At 36.3% G+C, this 15151-nt stretch overlaps 1 protein-coding gene across 6 annotated transcripts in view; it reads left to right on the top strand.

Moving 5' to 3' along the window:
- CYLD (CYLD lysine 63 deubiquitinase) overlaps positions 1-15151 on the top strand; it is a 73356-nt gene that overhangs the window by 50043 nt on the left and 8162 nt on the right. For all 6 annotated transcript variants that reach the window (XM_027513610.1, XM_027513608.1, XM_027513607.1 and 3 more), the window contains 5 exons: positions 59-181; positions 2410-2501; positions 3303-3369; positions 13962-14094; positions 15043-15151. In XM_027513610.1, the coding sequence (XP_027369411.1) occupies positions 59-181; positions 2410-2501; positions 3303-3369; positions 13962-14094; positions 15043-15151 (524 nt within the window). The remainder of the gene's footprint in view (positions 1-58; positions 182-2409; positions 2502-3302; positions 3370-13961; positions 14095-15042) is intronic.

Here is a 15151-nt window from a genome sequence, read left to right as displayed (position 1 = left end):
TTTCTCAAAAACGAGTATACTTCCAGCATGAGGAAAAGTATTCTTTTTTATTTTGCAGCTTATTTGCTTTTAGTTCCGTTCTGGATACTGTGTTACTTAGACCTAAAGAAAAGAATGACGTAGAATACTATAGTGAAACTCAAGAACTCCTGAGGACAGAAATCGTTAATCCTCTGAGAATGTAAGTAGAAGATATGTAGTTATTTTTCCCTTTAGATGGTGTCTTATTGGCTGCTTCTTGGTACAGTAATTAATTTATCCTCTGCCTTCACTTAATGATAAATGGGAGAGAATTACTTCTCTTGATGAAGTATTAACTTTTAAAAAGACTTTTGGCCCTTCTTTAACATCTGACCAAAGTGTGGCACATAGTGCATGCCATGAAATGTTGAAACCATTTGGTAGTATACACTCAGTAAAGGTGCTAAAAGGCACCTGGGACTTTTACCTTCTCCAACACAATTCCTAAAAAGTTCCCTGATAGCTCAGCTGGTGAAGAATCTATCTGCAATGTAGGAGACCCTGGTTCAATTCCTGGGTTGGGAAGATCCCCTGAAGGGATAGGCTTCCCACTCCAGTATTCATGGGCTTTCCTGGTGGCTCAGATGGTAAAGAATCTGCCTGCAATGCAGGAGACATGGGTTTGATCTCTGGGTTGGGAAGATCCCCTGAAGAAGGGCATGGCAACCCACTCCAATATTCTTGTCTGGAGAATCCCCATTGACAGAGGAGCCTGGTGGGCTATAGTCCATGGGATTGCACAGAGTCAGACACGACTGAGTGACTGAGCACAGTCATACTTATTAGACTACTTGGTATGATCTGGCTTCTTAAACTTAATTTTATCTGAATGAATAGCAGCAAGGGAAGTAGTTTATTTATGCAGTAGTGAATATTTAATAGTTTTGTATGTAAAATAGATATATTTTACTGACATATTTCTTGGTTAAAGGAAGATATTTGGATCTCCCTCCACCTCCCTTAAAAAGGTGATGTTTTTGATCGTTTCCTAGTTTAAGAATTAAAAATATGTCTTTCTTTGGCCACAAGAGCAATTTGTAGTGGTAGAAGTACAAGACGTCTAGTAAGAGCTTTTGAAAGCGGTAGGAGGAAGGTGAGATGATGTCACATTATAAAATTTAAACTATGAAGAATCAGGGCTGTAGATCACAAAATAAATCTGTTCTTTCAGGAACACAGAGAGAAAGCTATGTAAAGTCCATATTAAGCTACACTTAAATTTTGTGACATATTTTTCTTAACAATGGAAATTAATAAATATCTTGATATAAGATTGCAAAATGCAGAACACTGAAATATAATGAGCATTCAGAAAGACCTATTATATAACATGACTAGGAAGTATATTTATAGGTGAATAATTTTTCCACTTGTATCTTTTGTTTACCTTAAATTCTATTATGATAAAAAAACTGTAGTTTTCACTTAAGATAATTATGAGTCTTGATTTTTACATCATTTTATATTATATTTGTATAAATACAAATTTTTAAAATACTATCTATTCCTTTCCCCAGTGATTGATACTAGAACAAGACAGATTAAATCCAAAATTAAGGCATGTGACCACTTCCTTATTTCCTTCTAAAACACCATAAATCCATTAATAAACGTTCTTCGAATATTGTTGTCCAACTCGTTAAGAATCATGGTTAATTAAACTTTGTCACCCTGTCCACAGCAAGAGACTTGTCAAATGCCCTGTTTTGATCAAGATTCTTTTTGTCTACAGCAGTCAAATCTAGGTTATAGCTGACTAGTTTTACTTGGGACTGAACCTGTGCCTTCTCCATTTCAAGCTTCTCACAGGCAGATACCCTGTTTTTTTTAATCTTACTCATTTTTGTATTCTTGGTGACCAAAAGGTTAGATTACTGTGTAAGTGGTAGGTGCTCAATATGTGTTGGCTGCAAAGAGCTAATGAGTGAGTTTCCTGTATTCAGACAAAGATGAGAGAAAATGTAATTATGATAATTGGTTTGACTGCAGATTTTAGAATTTCAGTTTCTTATCATTGCCCTTTTCCATTTCCCCTGGTAGCTGTTTCATCCTTTAGTATTAAAAGGACCTTCTCTCAAAATTGTATATTCTATTTTGTAAAATAAATATTTTAATTCCTTAAGGACATAGAGAAAACAGTCATCATAAATTAAAATTATTTTTTCTTTTATTACTGTATAATAGTTATATCAAAAATTTTTAAACCTCAAGAAGAAGCTTATAATTGTATTTTTTAAAAATACTTATAAGCATGTTGATTTATGACACTAGTTTATATAAGAAATACATGATTATTAAAATGTGTTATGTCCATTGTAAACCAACAATATACTTCAATAAAATGTTATATTAATATGTATGCTAGAATTAATAGTTTTTTACTAACAGATATGGTTATGTATGTGCAACAAAGATTATGAAACTGAGGAAGATACTTGAAAAAGTTGAGGCTGCATCAGGATTTACCTCTGAAGAAAAAGGTGACTGTTTTAATTTATAGGATTTGCTTTAAAAATAACTTGAAGGCATAAATGCTAAATTATTGGCTGAAATGTTATGTCTGTGTCGTTTTGGGGGTTTTATTTTAAAATATAATTTTTTCTTTGTGATATACAATTTTCTTCCCTATTTATAAATACTTTGTCTCTTCTAAAATTAGTGATATGTGAAATAATGAACCCCTTTAATAAGTTGACTTGTTTTAGTATATTATGAATACATACAGAGAGTTTCCTTCCAGCAGTGATACTCAGAGTTTTTTTCTTTTCGGTGGTGAAGAGTTGTGCTGAATTACCCACAATTCCCACTTAGCTTTCCTTGTTATTAGGTGAGTTACAAATGACTGATTAGGATTTAAGATTATGGTCAGAGACAATGTTTAATCTCTTCATTAGCTAATGAATTTCCTCAGAGGTTCAACTACTGACTTTGAATGTGTTAACAGTATATTGTAACCAACTATAATATTTACAGTCTTGATAATTATTTAAATAACAGAAAAAATAAGATCATACTTAAGTTCCCCTATAATTATTTCCCTATATATGAATTATTATTTAAAATGCAATAAAGTTATAACAAACTTGGCACATAATACTTTCTCATAACATTTAAATATCCTTTGTATTTTTTTTGTTAGGAAAACTTGAGAACTATTCTTTTAATTGAAATAATATTGATTATGAAATTGAATTCTATATAGGAATATAACTGTTTTAAATAAAAATAGAATGGTTTAAAAATTTTGTCTGTGATTTATTTGATTTTTTATCTTCTACTAGATCCTGAAGAATTCCTGAATATCCTGTTTCATCATATTTTAAGAGTAGAACCATTGTTAAAAATCAGGTAATTTTAAATTGTTACATAAACATTGGAAAAAAAGAACAATCCTCATTTCCACTGCCATCATTCAGTAGAATTGATTTTCTTAGTGATTACTTAATATTGTATTTGTTTAATGATCCTAATATGCTAGGTTCCTACACTGCAAATTAATTTAAATCAGTCTTCTCAATAGTATCATACTTAACTGGAAGATCAAATCCAATATAAATTTATGCTTTTAATTTTAACCCCAGTAATAAATACTATTGTAAGTCATTTTCTTATAAAACTGTATATAGATATATTTGTAATTTAAATTAATGAACCCTTTAAAGAGAATCTTATTTGAATTCAGTCAAACATGATGGGAGCACTGTTTCTGGCTACACCACTCAATGAATTTAGCTTTAAATCAGCTCTTTTGTTCCCAGTTTTATAGCTTGGTCTTTTCCCTGGCATCTTGAATGAAAGTCTTGAATCTCATGCAGTGAAGTTCTTCATGAGATATTCTAAGTGGATGAATTTTCCAGGTTGAATGCTGGACCTTTTGACATTTTAGTCTGGGTTATTTTGTTGAAGAATCTTGCTAATATGCTATTTCAGTTGCTAAGTCATGTCTGACTCTGGAACCGCATAACTGCAGCACACCAGACTTCCCTGTCCCCCACTGTCTCCTGGAGTATGCTCAAATTCATGTCCATTGAGTTTGGTGGTGCTATCTAACCATCTCTCTGCTGCCCTCTTCTCCTTTTGCCTCAGCCTTTCCCAGCCTCGGGGTCTTTTCCAGTGAGTCGACTCTTCTCATCAGGTGGTCAAAATATTGGAGTTTCGGCTTCAGCATTAGTCCTTCCAGTGAATATTCAGGGTTGATTTCCTTTAGAATTGACTGTTTTGATCTCCTTGCTGTCCAGGGGACTCTTCAGGAGTCTTCTCAGCACCACAGTTCAGAATCATCTCAAAAGCATCAATTCTTCAGTGCTCAGCTTTCTTTGTGGTTCAGATTTCACATCTGTACATGATTACTGGAAAAACCATAACTTTGACTGTATGGACCACTGTCAGTAAAGTGATGTCTCTGCTTTTCATTACACTGTCTAGGTTTGTCATAGCTTTCCTTCAGGGAACAAGCATCTTTTAATTTCGTGGTTGCAGTCACTATCTTCAGTGATTTTGGAGCCCAAGAAAAGAAAATCTGTAACAGCTTCCACATTTTCCCCTCTGTTTGCTATGAAGTGATGGGATCGGATGCCATGATCTTAGTTTTTTGAATATTGAGTTTTAAGCCAGCTTTTTCACTCTCCTGTTTCACCGTCATCAAGAGAGTCTTTAGTCCCTCATTACTTTCTATCAATAGATTGATATTACCTGCATATCTGAGGTTGTTGATTGATGCTTTTGAACTGTTGGAGAAGACTCTTGAGAGTCCCTTGGACTACAAGGAGATCCAACCAGTCCATCCTAAAGGAAATCAGTCCTGAATATTCATTGGAAGGACTGATGCTGAAGCTGAAACTCCAATACTTTGGCCACCTGATGCAGAGAACTGATTCATTTAAAAAGACCCTGATGCTGGGAAAGATTGGAGGCAGGAGGAAAAGGGAGCAACAGAGGATGAGATGGTTGGATGGCATCACCGACTCAATGGATATGAATTTGAGTAAGCTCCAGGAGTTGGTGATGGACAGGGAGGCCTAGCATGCTACAGTCCCTGGGGTCGCAGAATTGGACACTACTGAGCGACTGAACTGAACTGAGGTTGTTGATACTTCTGACAATCTTGATTCCAACTTGTGATTCATCTAGCTCAGTATTTTGCATAATGTACTCTGCATATAAGTTAAATAAGTAGGGGACAATATACAGCCTTGTACTCCTTTCTCTATTTAAGCCAGTCTGTTGTTCCATATTCAGTTCTAACTATTGCTTCTTGACCTGCATACAGGTTTCTCAGGAGAGGGGTAAAGTGGTCTGATATATCCATCTGTTTGAGAATTTTTCACAGTTTGTTGTGATCCACACAGTCACAGGTTTTAGCATGGTCAATGAAGCAGACATAAATGTTTTTCTGGAATTCCCTTGCTTTCTCTATGGGCCAGCAAATGTTGGCATTTTGATCTCTGGTTCTTCTGCCTTTTCTAAATCCAGCTTGTACATGTTGAAGTTCTTGGTTCACATACTGTTGAAACTGCTTGAAGGATTTTGAGCATAACCTTACCAGCATGTGAAATGAGTGCAATTATAAGTAGTTTGAACATTCTTTGGCATTGCCTTTCTTTGGGACTGGAATGAAAACTGACCTTTTCCAGTCCTGTGGCCACTGCTGAATTTTCCAAATTTGCTGGCATATTGAGTGCAGCACTTTAACAGCATCATCTTTTGGGATTTGAAATAGCTCAGCTGGAATCCATCACTTCTATTAGCTTTGATTGTACAAACACTATCTAAGATCCACATGATTTCACACTCCAGATGTCTGGCTATAGGTGAGTGATCACACCATCTTGGTTGTCCAGGTCATTAAGACCTTTTGTATAGTTCTTCTTTGGGATGGTTTTGGTCACCACTTCGTGTACAGTGTCACAAACTCCATCCATAGTTCTTCAGGCATTCTGTTTACCAGATCTAATCCCTTAAATCGTCACCTCCACTATATAATCATAATGGATTTGACTTAGGTCATACTTGAATGACCTAGTGGTTTTCCCTACTTTTCTTCAGTTTAAGCCTGAATTTTGCAATAAGGAGCTGGTGATCAGAGCCATAGTCAGCTCCAGGTCTTGTTTTTGCTGACAGCGTAGAGCTTCTCCATCTTCGGCTGCAAAGAATTTAATCAGTCTGATTTCAGTATTGACCATCTGATGATGTCCATGTGTAGAGTCATCTCTTGTGTTGTTGGAAAAGGGTGTTTGCTGTAACTAGTGTGTTCCCTTGACAAAACTCTGTTAGCCTTTGCCCTGCTTCATCTTGTACCCTAATGCCAAACTTGCCTGTTAACTCTAAGCTGTCTCTTGACTTTCTCCTTTTGCATTCCAATTGCCTATGATGAAAAGGACATCTTTTTTTGGTGTTAGTTCTAGAAGGTCTTGTAGGTCTTCATTGAACCGTTCGACTTCAGCCTCTTTGGCATTACTGCTTGGGGCATAGACTTGGATTACTGTGATGTTAAATAGTTTGCCTTGGAAATAAGCTGAGATCATTCTGTCATTTTTGAGGTTGCACTTCCTTAAAAGCTAACACAGACAAGGATTCTTACTCATCTCAATGTCTCAAGTGATTTTCTTTGATGCCAATATTGAGTTAATGAGAAAAAGAAAGGAAGGAAGGGTTGATGGACAATACTGCAGTTATAATTTGATAATGTTTTTGAAGTTCTGGCTAATGAAATAAGACAGGATATATTTATCATCTCTTCAAATATGGTGATAACTATATGTATACCTGGGCTTCCCAGGTGGTGCTAGTGGTAAAGAACCTGCCTGCCAATGCAGAATATATAAGAGATGCAGGTTTGACCCCTGGCTTGGGAAGATCCCCTGGAGGGGGGCATGGCAACCCACTCCAGTATTCTTGCCTGGAGAATCCCATGGACAGAGGAGCCTGGCAGACTAGAGTCCATAAGGTCACAAGAGTAGGACATGACTGAAGTGACTTAACCTGCACATATGTATACCTAGAAAATCCTAGAGAATTGTTTAGAAACTGTAGTATTAATACAAAAATTTGTAATTTGGCCATGTAGAATAAAATCATGGAGAAATCAATTGTATTTGTTTATCAGTAGCAAATATGAAGAAGGGATAATTTCATGCTTCATGAAAGTATAAAATTCTAAGAAATCAACTTTATTGAGATAGATTTTTTAAAAAGTTGTCCAGAGCTAAAAAGTGATTTGAAAAAATAAAATAAAATAAAAAGTGATTTGATTAATTAATGAGAAAGATTATATTTAAGTAGAAAGATTAAATAAGTTTAACATGTTAATTTTTACAAAATAATTTGTACATCATCAAGATCTTAACTTTTCCCCCACTTTGGAATGCTGTAAAACAATTTTAGAAATCTCTACAAGATGTGAAAACATTGTAGTGTTTTTAAAAAAACAATTCTATTATAAGCTATAAAGATAGCACAACAGACATTAAAGCAGTATGATACTGGCACACAATTAGAAACTGAATAGATAGAACTGAAGACAAAGCCCAGATGTAGAATTAACTGTATGTGGTATTTCAGTATGTCAACCTTCAAATACAAATTAGGAAGGAAATATGTTTAATACATAATGTAGGAAATTTAGCAGGCAATTTGGGAGGAAAAAAAATCACTTTTGTTTTTCATCTTGAAGAGTTAAGGTTCAGATGATTAAAACAGTTTGTTTTTTTTTTTTTCCCCCATAGCCCATTGGGGAGGTAATACATTCCTGGTAATAACACAGGATGAATACTGCAGTGATTCTCAGAGTGGGTGAGGAGGGGTCAGGTACATATAGAAATATATTTCAGTGTCTAAGGTATTGTGGAGTTTCAAGAGGGCCCTGGGAAGCTCTGCCTCTCCTCCCCCTTCAGCAGCCCCTTCATATTGAGAATCACTTAAGATTATAAAAATATGAAAAAAGATACTTTAAAGGTTAGCAGTTTTCTCCCGAGTGTCATTCTTCACCTCCATAGACCCATCTTTCTGAATGAGGGAGAGTCAGCTGATACAACAGATGAGTACCTTAGAGACTATTCTAAAATGATACTCTTAGTATGAAATATTTTTAAATGGTGAAGAGAATAAAGAAGGAATTAGATACCTATGGAGGACAAGTATAGATTTAATAACAAAGAAAAATTAAAAAAGATGAAATTATCATAAATAGAATAAAAAAACTATATAGTTTATATATGTGTGTATATATATATGTGTGTGTGTAGTTTATATATGTATGGTTTATACATATGTGTGTGTGTTTGTGTTCAGTCATGTCTGACTCTGCAACTCCATGGACTATAGCCCACCAGACTCCTTTATCCATGGAATTTTCCAGGCATGAAAACTGGAGTGGGTTGCCATTTCCTACTTGAGTATAGCCATATAGATATGGCTGGGAGAGGATACCTCACTGAATGCAGTATGCACAACTAAGGAGAGAATTGCTCATTTACAAGATAGATCTGAAGAAATTACCTAGAATGTAGCCCAAAGGGACAGAGTTATAAAAAATAAAGGATAACAAGGAACAAAAGAGACATGAAAGACAAATTCCAATTGTAGTTCTCACAGGAATCACTAGAGATTAGGGAAGCAGCAATAGTTTGAGAGATAATAACTGAAGATTTTACAGAACTTCTGACAAACTTAAATTATAAGAAAAAAGATGCACAAAATTCCTGAGCAGAAAGAACCAGGACTAAATTACCAGTCAGAGACTTATTACATAAAACCAAATTTAGAATAAGGGAATGTTATGCAAGAAACAAGGAAGTCAAGCAAGAAATTGGTAAATGTAGGTATATCAAGCTTTCATACTTAAAAACAGCAGCAATGACTAATTGTGTTGGGAGTGCTAGCATGAAACTGAAGTTATAGCCACCAAGGGGAGAATCTAGTGGATGGAGGTGAAGCACTCCAGGAAAAATAATGGAAAAAATCAGTATCAGGAAGCAGATATAAGGGAATATTCAGGTTGTACTATTGAGTACCTCTTACTATAGAACCATAGAACTGGGGATTCTTCTTTTATTTTTTAAATGTTTGATTGAAGTATAATTGCTTTACAGTGTTGTGTTGGTTTCTGCCATACAACGTGAATCAACTGTGTGTGTGTCCTAAGTCACTCAGTCATGTCTGACTCTTTGTGAGCCTATTGGCTGTAGCCCACCAGTCTCTTCTGTCCATGGGATTCTCCAGGCAAGATACTGGAGTGGGTTGACATGCCCTCCTCCAGGGGATCGTCCTATATAATCAGCTATATGTATACATATATCCCCTCCTTGAGTCTCCCTCCCACTCTTTCCACCACCACCCACCCCTCTCAGTCATCACAGAACATCAGGTTGAGCTCCCTGTATTATACATCAACTTCCGAACTGGGAATTCTTATTACATGGATATGTTATATTCCATATTACTAGATAATCCAGAATCTGTAAAAAATTTTAGTCAACTACCCACTATGTGTTACAAAGATAGACCTACAAACCCATGAATACTTTTATTTCCTCCCTAGACATCTGTTTTCTTTTAAAGTTAATACAACATTTGTATCCTTCTGCTCTTAGTTTTTTTGGGGAGGGGAGGGCAGTGATAAACAGAAATGTAAGGTGTGTGGTTTTGTACAATACCATCAATTTTGCTCTAATTCTTATATATGTGTTTCTCAGTGATGAGCTAATCACCCTCAGTTCAATTCAGTTCAGTCGCTCAGCCGTGTCTGACTCTGCGACCCCATGAATCACAGCACGCCAGGCCTCCCTGTCCATCACCAACTCCCGGAGTTGACTCAGACTCATATCCATCGAGTCAGTGATGCCATCCAGCCATCTCATCCTCTGTCGTCCCCTTCTCCTCCTGCCCCCAATCCCTCCCAGCATCAGAGTCTTTTCCAATGAGTCAACTCTTCACATGAGGTGGCCAAAGTATTGGAGTTTCAGCTTTAGCATCATTCCTTCCAAAGAAATCCCAGGGCTGATCTTCTTCAGAATGGACTGGTTGGATCTCCTTGCAGTCCAAGGGACTCTCAAGAGTCTTCTCCAACACCACAGTTCAAAAGCATCAATTCTTCAGCGCTTAGCTTTCTTCACAGTCCAACTCTCACATCCATACATGACCACTGGAAAAACCATAGCCTTGACTAGACGGATCTTTGTTGGCAAAGTAATGTCTTTGCTTTTCAATATGCTATCTAGGTTGGTCATAACTTTTCTTCCAAGGAGTAAGTGTCTTTTAATTTCATGGCTGCAGTCACCATCTGCAGTGATTTTGGAGCCCCCCAAAAATAAAGTCTGATACTGTTTCCACTGTTTCCCCATCTATTTCCCATGAAGTGATGGGACCAGATGCCATGATCTTCGTTTTCTGAATGTTGAGCTTTAAGCCAACATTTTCACTCTCCACTTTCACTTTCATCAAGAGGCTTTTTAGTTCTTCTTCACTTTCTGCCATAAAGGTGGTGTCATTTGCATATCTGAGGTTATTGATATTTCTCCCGGCAATCTTGATTCCAGCTTGTGCTTCTTCCGGCCCAGCGTTTCTCATGATGTACTCTGCATATAAGTTAAATAAGCAGGGTGAGAATATATAGCCTTGACGTATTCCTTTTCCTATTTGGAACCAGTCTGTTGTTCCATGTCCAGTTCTAACTGTTGCTTCCTGACCTGCATATAGGTTTCTCCAGAGGCAGGTCAGGTGGTCTGGTATTCCCATCTCTTTCAGAATTTTCCACAGTTACTGTGATCCACACAGTCAAAGGCTTTGGCATAGTCAATAAAGCAGAAATAGATGTTTTTCTGGAACTCTCTTGCTTTCTCCATGATCCAGCAGGTGTTGGCAATTTGATCTCTGGTTTCTCTGCCTTTTCTAAAACCAGCTTGAACATCTGGAAGTTCACGGTTCATGTATTGCTGAAGACTGGCTTGGAGAATTTTGAGCATTACTTTACTAGCGTGTGAGATGAGGGCAATTGTGTGGTAGTTTGAGCATTCTTTGGCATTGCCTTTCTTTGGGATTGGAATGAAAACTGACCTTTTCTAGTCCTGTGGCCACTGCTGAGTTTTCCAAATTTGCTGGCATATTGAGTGCAGCACTTTCACAGCATCATCTTTCAGGATTTGAAGTAGTTCAACTGGAATTCCATCACCTCCACTAGCTTTGTTTGTAGTGATGCTTCCTAAGGCCCACTTGACTTCACATTCCAGGATGTCTGGCTCTAGGTGAGTGATCACACCATCATGATTATCTTGGTTGTGAAGATCTTTTTTGTATAGTTCTTCTGTGTATTCCTGCCACCTCTTCTTAATATCTTCTGCTTCTGTTAGGTCCATACCATTTCTGTCCTTTATTGAGCCCATCTTTGCATGAAATGTTCCATTGGTATCTCTAATTTTCTTGAAGAGATCTCTAGTCTTTCCCATTCTGTTGTTTTCCTCTATTTCTTTGCATTGATGGCTGAGGAAGGCTTTCTTATCTCTTCTTGCCATTCTTTGGAACTCTGCATTCAGATGCTTATATCTTTCCTTTTCTTCTTTGCTTTTGGATGTGACTGGTGATAGAAGCAAGGTCCGATGCTGTAAAGAGCAGTACTGCATAGGAACCTGGAATGTCAGGTCCATGAATCAAGGCAAATTGGAAGTGGTCAAACAGGAGATAGCAAGAATGAACGTTGACATTCTAGGAATCAGCTAACTAAAATGGACTGGAATGGGTGGATTTAACTCAGATGACCATTATATCTACTACTGCGGGCACTGGAGTACCTTAGAAGAAATGGAGTAGCCATCATGGTCAACAAAAGAGTCCGAAATGCAGTACTTGGATGCAATCTCAAACGACAGAATGATCTCCGTTCGTTTCCAAGGCAAACCATTCAGTATCACAGTAATCCAAGTCTATGCCCCAACCAGTAATGCTGAAGAAGCTGAAATTGAACAGTTCTATAAAGACCTACAAGACCTTTTATAACTAACACCCAAAAAAGATGTCCTTTTCATTATAGGAGACTGGAATGCAAAAGTAGGAAGTCAAGAAACACCTGGAGTAACAGGCAAATTTGGCCTTGGAATACGGAATGAAGCAGGGCAAAGACTAATAGAGTTTTGCCAAGAAAATGCACTAGTCATAGCAAACACCCTCTTCCGACAACACAAGAGAAGACTCTACACATGAACATCACCAGATGGTCAACACCAAAATCAGATTAATCAATATATTCTTTGCAGCCAAAGATGGAGAAGCTCTATACAGTCAACAAAAACAAGACCAGGAGCTGACTGTGGCTCAGATTATGAACTCCTTATTGCCAAATTCAGACTTAAATTGAAGAAAGTAGGGAAAACCATTCAGGTATGACCTAAATCAAATCCCTTATGATTATACAGTGGAAGTGAGAAATAGATTTAAGGGACTAAATCTGATTGATAGAGTGCCTGATGAACTGTGGTTGGAGATTCGTGTGACATTGTACAGGAGACAGAGATCAAGACCATCCCCGTGGAAAAGAAATGCAAAAAAGCAAAATGGCTGTCTGGGGAGGCCTTACAAATAGCTGTGTAAAGAAGAGAAGTGAAAAGCAAAGGAGCTAATCACCCTAGGATATTATTAACCTTCTAGAACTTCAGTTATGAGGTGTGAGTGGTTGCCGCTCCCCTCCCCCTCTTGTTTTCTGTCCAAATATCACAAAGCTGTTGGTATTACATCCTCATTTTTGATTCCCATCTCATGTTTGCCTCTCTGTGCTCCCTCCAACCACCATCTCTCTCTATCACTATTAATATTTCTGAGTTTTGTAACTGCTCACCTCTACTACTTCTGTTTTCTTTGTTTCCAGTCTTATTTTTTCTGTTACCTGTTGATTCTTTTTAATGCTTTTTGACTTTCACAGAAAAATGCTGGCATTTTATTGTCATCAATAATAGATTAAAATATCGGTACAGCATAACCTTCAGATTTTTTGGTTATCTTTTTTTTTTTTTTTGTCATGGGTTCTCAAGAATTTCTGCTTTGTTACCACATAAGTTGTCTTTATTTCAGGGTTTAAGTTGCTTTGGGAAACTGAGGGTTTCTGAGGTTAGTGTCTGTATTAATATTTTTCCCTAAAAATCTTGAAATCTACTTATAAATCTAATTATAAATTGCCTGATTCTATGCCCAGAAATTCTGCTTAAAAGGGTAAGTAGTAAATTTAAAGATTATTGATTCTTTTGGTACAGTTAGTCTTGAATTTTCATGCATTCTAGTAAAATATTTAGAAGGGAAAATATGTAAGGGTAATACTGATATTTGCATACAGTGGGTCCTAACTGGGTGCTTGTTGAATAAACGAGTGACCATCTAAAGAGAACATTCTTGAGTGCAGAGAATAGCGAACAGTTGTTAGAGGACACCTGGGTTTTACACCTGGCTCTGCTTTTGACTTGCTGGGAAGGATGATCCTTTGCCCTGCAGGGCCTTCATTTTAGAAATTAAAAATTTCTAAAGGTCCAGAAGGTCTTTAGACCATCTGGAAGGTCTCTAAGGGTTTGTCCCATTCAGCCATGTATGAACTGACTTTCCTGTTAAAGGCATTAAATGCAGTTTACTGTTTTCTAGCTTTGGACAATAAAGTTGAACCAATGATATTAGCTTCTGGTTATTATTATTCACAAATGCTTTTTGATTGCAGATGTTATTGCATTATTTTTCTCCTAATCACTAAGGAAACTTTCAGTATGAAAACTAAATAATTTTTAAGTTCTTATGCACAAGTACATTTAATTATTTTATCTAAATGATTGTCTTTGTCCCTGTTGTTCTGACTGTCAGAGTTGCAGATTTCTATTCTCAATAGTTTTTGTGTTCTCAAATGCCCCTAGAACCACTTCAGTTTCTGATGCATTTCATAAGTAAATTATCTGGCTTTTTCTGCATATTTTTAGATCAGCAGGTCAAAAAGTACAAGATTGTTACTTCTATCAAATTTTTATGGAAAAAAATGAGAAAGTTGGAGTTCCTACAATTCAGCAATTATTAGAATGTTCTTTTATCAACAGTAACCTGAAATTTGCTGAGGTACGTGATAATTACTGTATTTTATATTCAAGTCCTTAGGCTTCTTAAGAAAACTATAACTTCAATAACTATTAATTTTAACCCACTGAGAACAGTTATAAACACAAACTGTTAACACAAATTTAAAAATTATGCCATGCTTCAGCTTTGTCCTTGTAGGAAATACTTTAAATTGAACTTAGTAGAAAATACTAAGATTGAACTTTTTAGATTTTTGGTGCCAAAAAAATATCAATCTGATTTGTAACTTGAAAACATTTAAGTAGCTTAGAGGAAAAAAGATTGTGAAGGTTTCTGTTGTCATTTCATCCAATTTCACATTTTATCCAATTTAATAGTTTGCTCAAGCATATCATCCAAAGGAATGTTTACTTTTCCTCCTTCAATGAAAGACAAAACTCACTTATTGTAAATGAACAAGTGATATAGTTTACTTTTCTTTTACTGAGTATCTTCATGATCTTAGTAGCACGGGCTGTGGCTCATTTTCATTGTATCTATTTTTAAAGAGATGTTCTGATAAAACCTTAATAGCTACCATTATTTATTGGTAATGAAATAAATTGGTAATTGAAATATAAGGAATAGTGTCCTTCAGTGATGAATTTCTTAATTATACTTGCAAAAACAATTTTTCTGAAACCTTTTGAAAAATATAAACTCAAAGTGGAATGTTACTCTGTACAGTCATCATATTCTTTGAGATCCCAGGTGGTTGAACTGCCTGACCTGTGTGTCCATGTGTCCATACATCTTGGACTACTTGAGGCTTGTGGCTCTTTGGTGCTCTGCCTTCATACTCTGTGTTCACATGCAGATCCCATTATACAGGCCATCCATGTTATAGTGGAACCACTGCTTGGTTTGACAACCATGACTATTTTGGGGGAATTTCAGGGAAATTTTTCAGTGTTTTGATTCTAAAATTATGTATCTTTTTTTTTTAAGGCACCATCATGTCTGATTATTCAGATGCCTCGATTTGGAAAAGACTTTAAACTCTTTAAAAAAATTTTTCCTTCTCTGGAACTAAATATAACAGATTTACTTGAAGACA

Source organism: Bos indicus x Bos taurus, chromosome 18 (assembly GCF_003369695.1).
Source record: "Bos indicus x Bos taurus breed Angus x Brahman F1 hybrid chromosome 18, Bos_hybrid_MaternalHap_v2.0, whole genome shotgun sequence".
Taxonomy (NCBI): domain Eukaryota; kingdom Metazoa; phylum Chordata; class Mammalia; order Artiodactyla; family Bovidae; genus Bos; species Bos indicus x Bos taurus.
The sequence above is the reverse complement of the archived record's forward strand: the minus strand, read 5'-3'. Positions and strand labels throughout refer to the sequence as shown.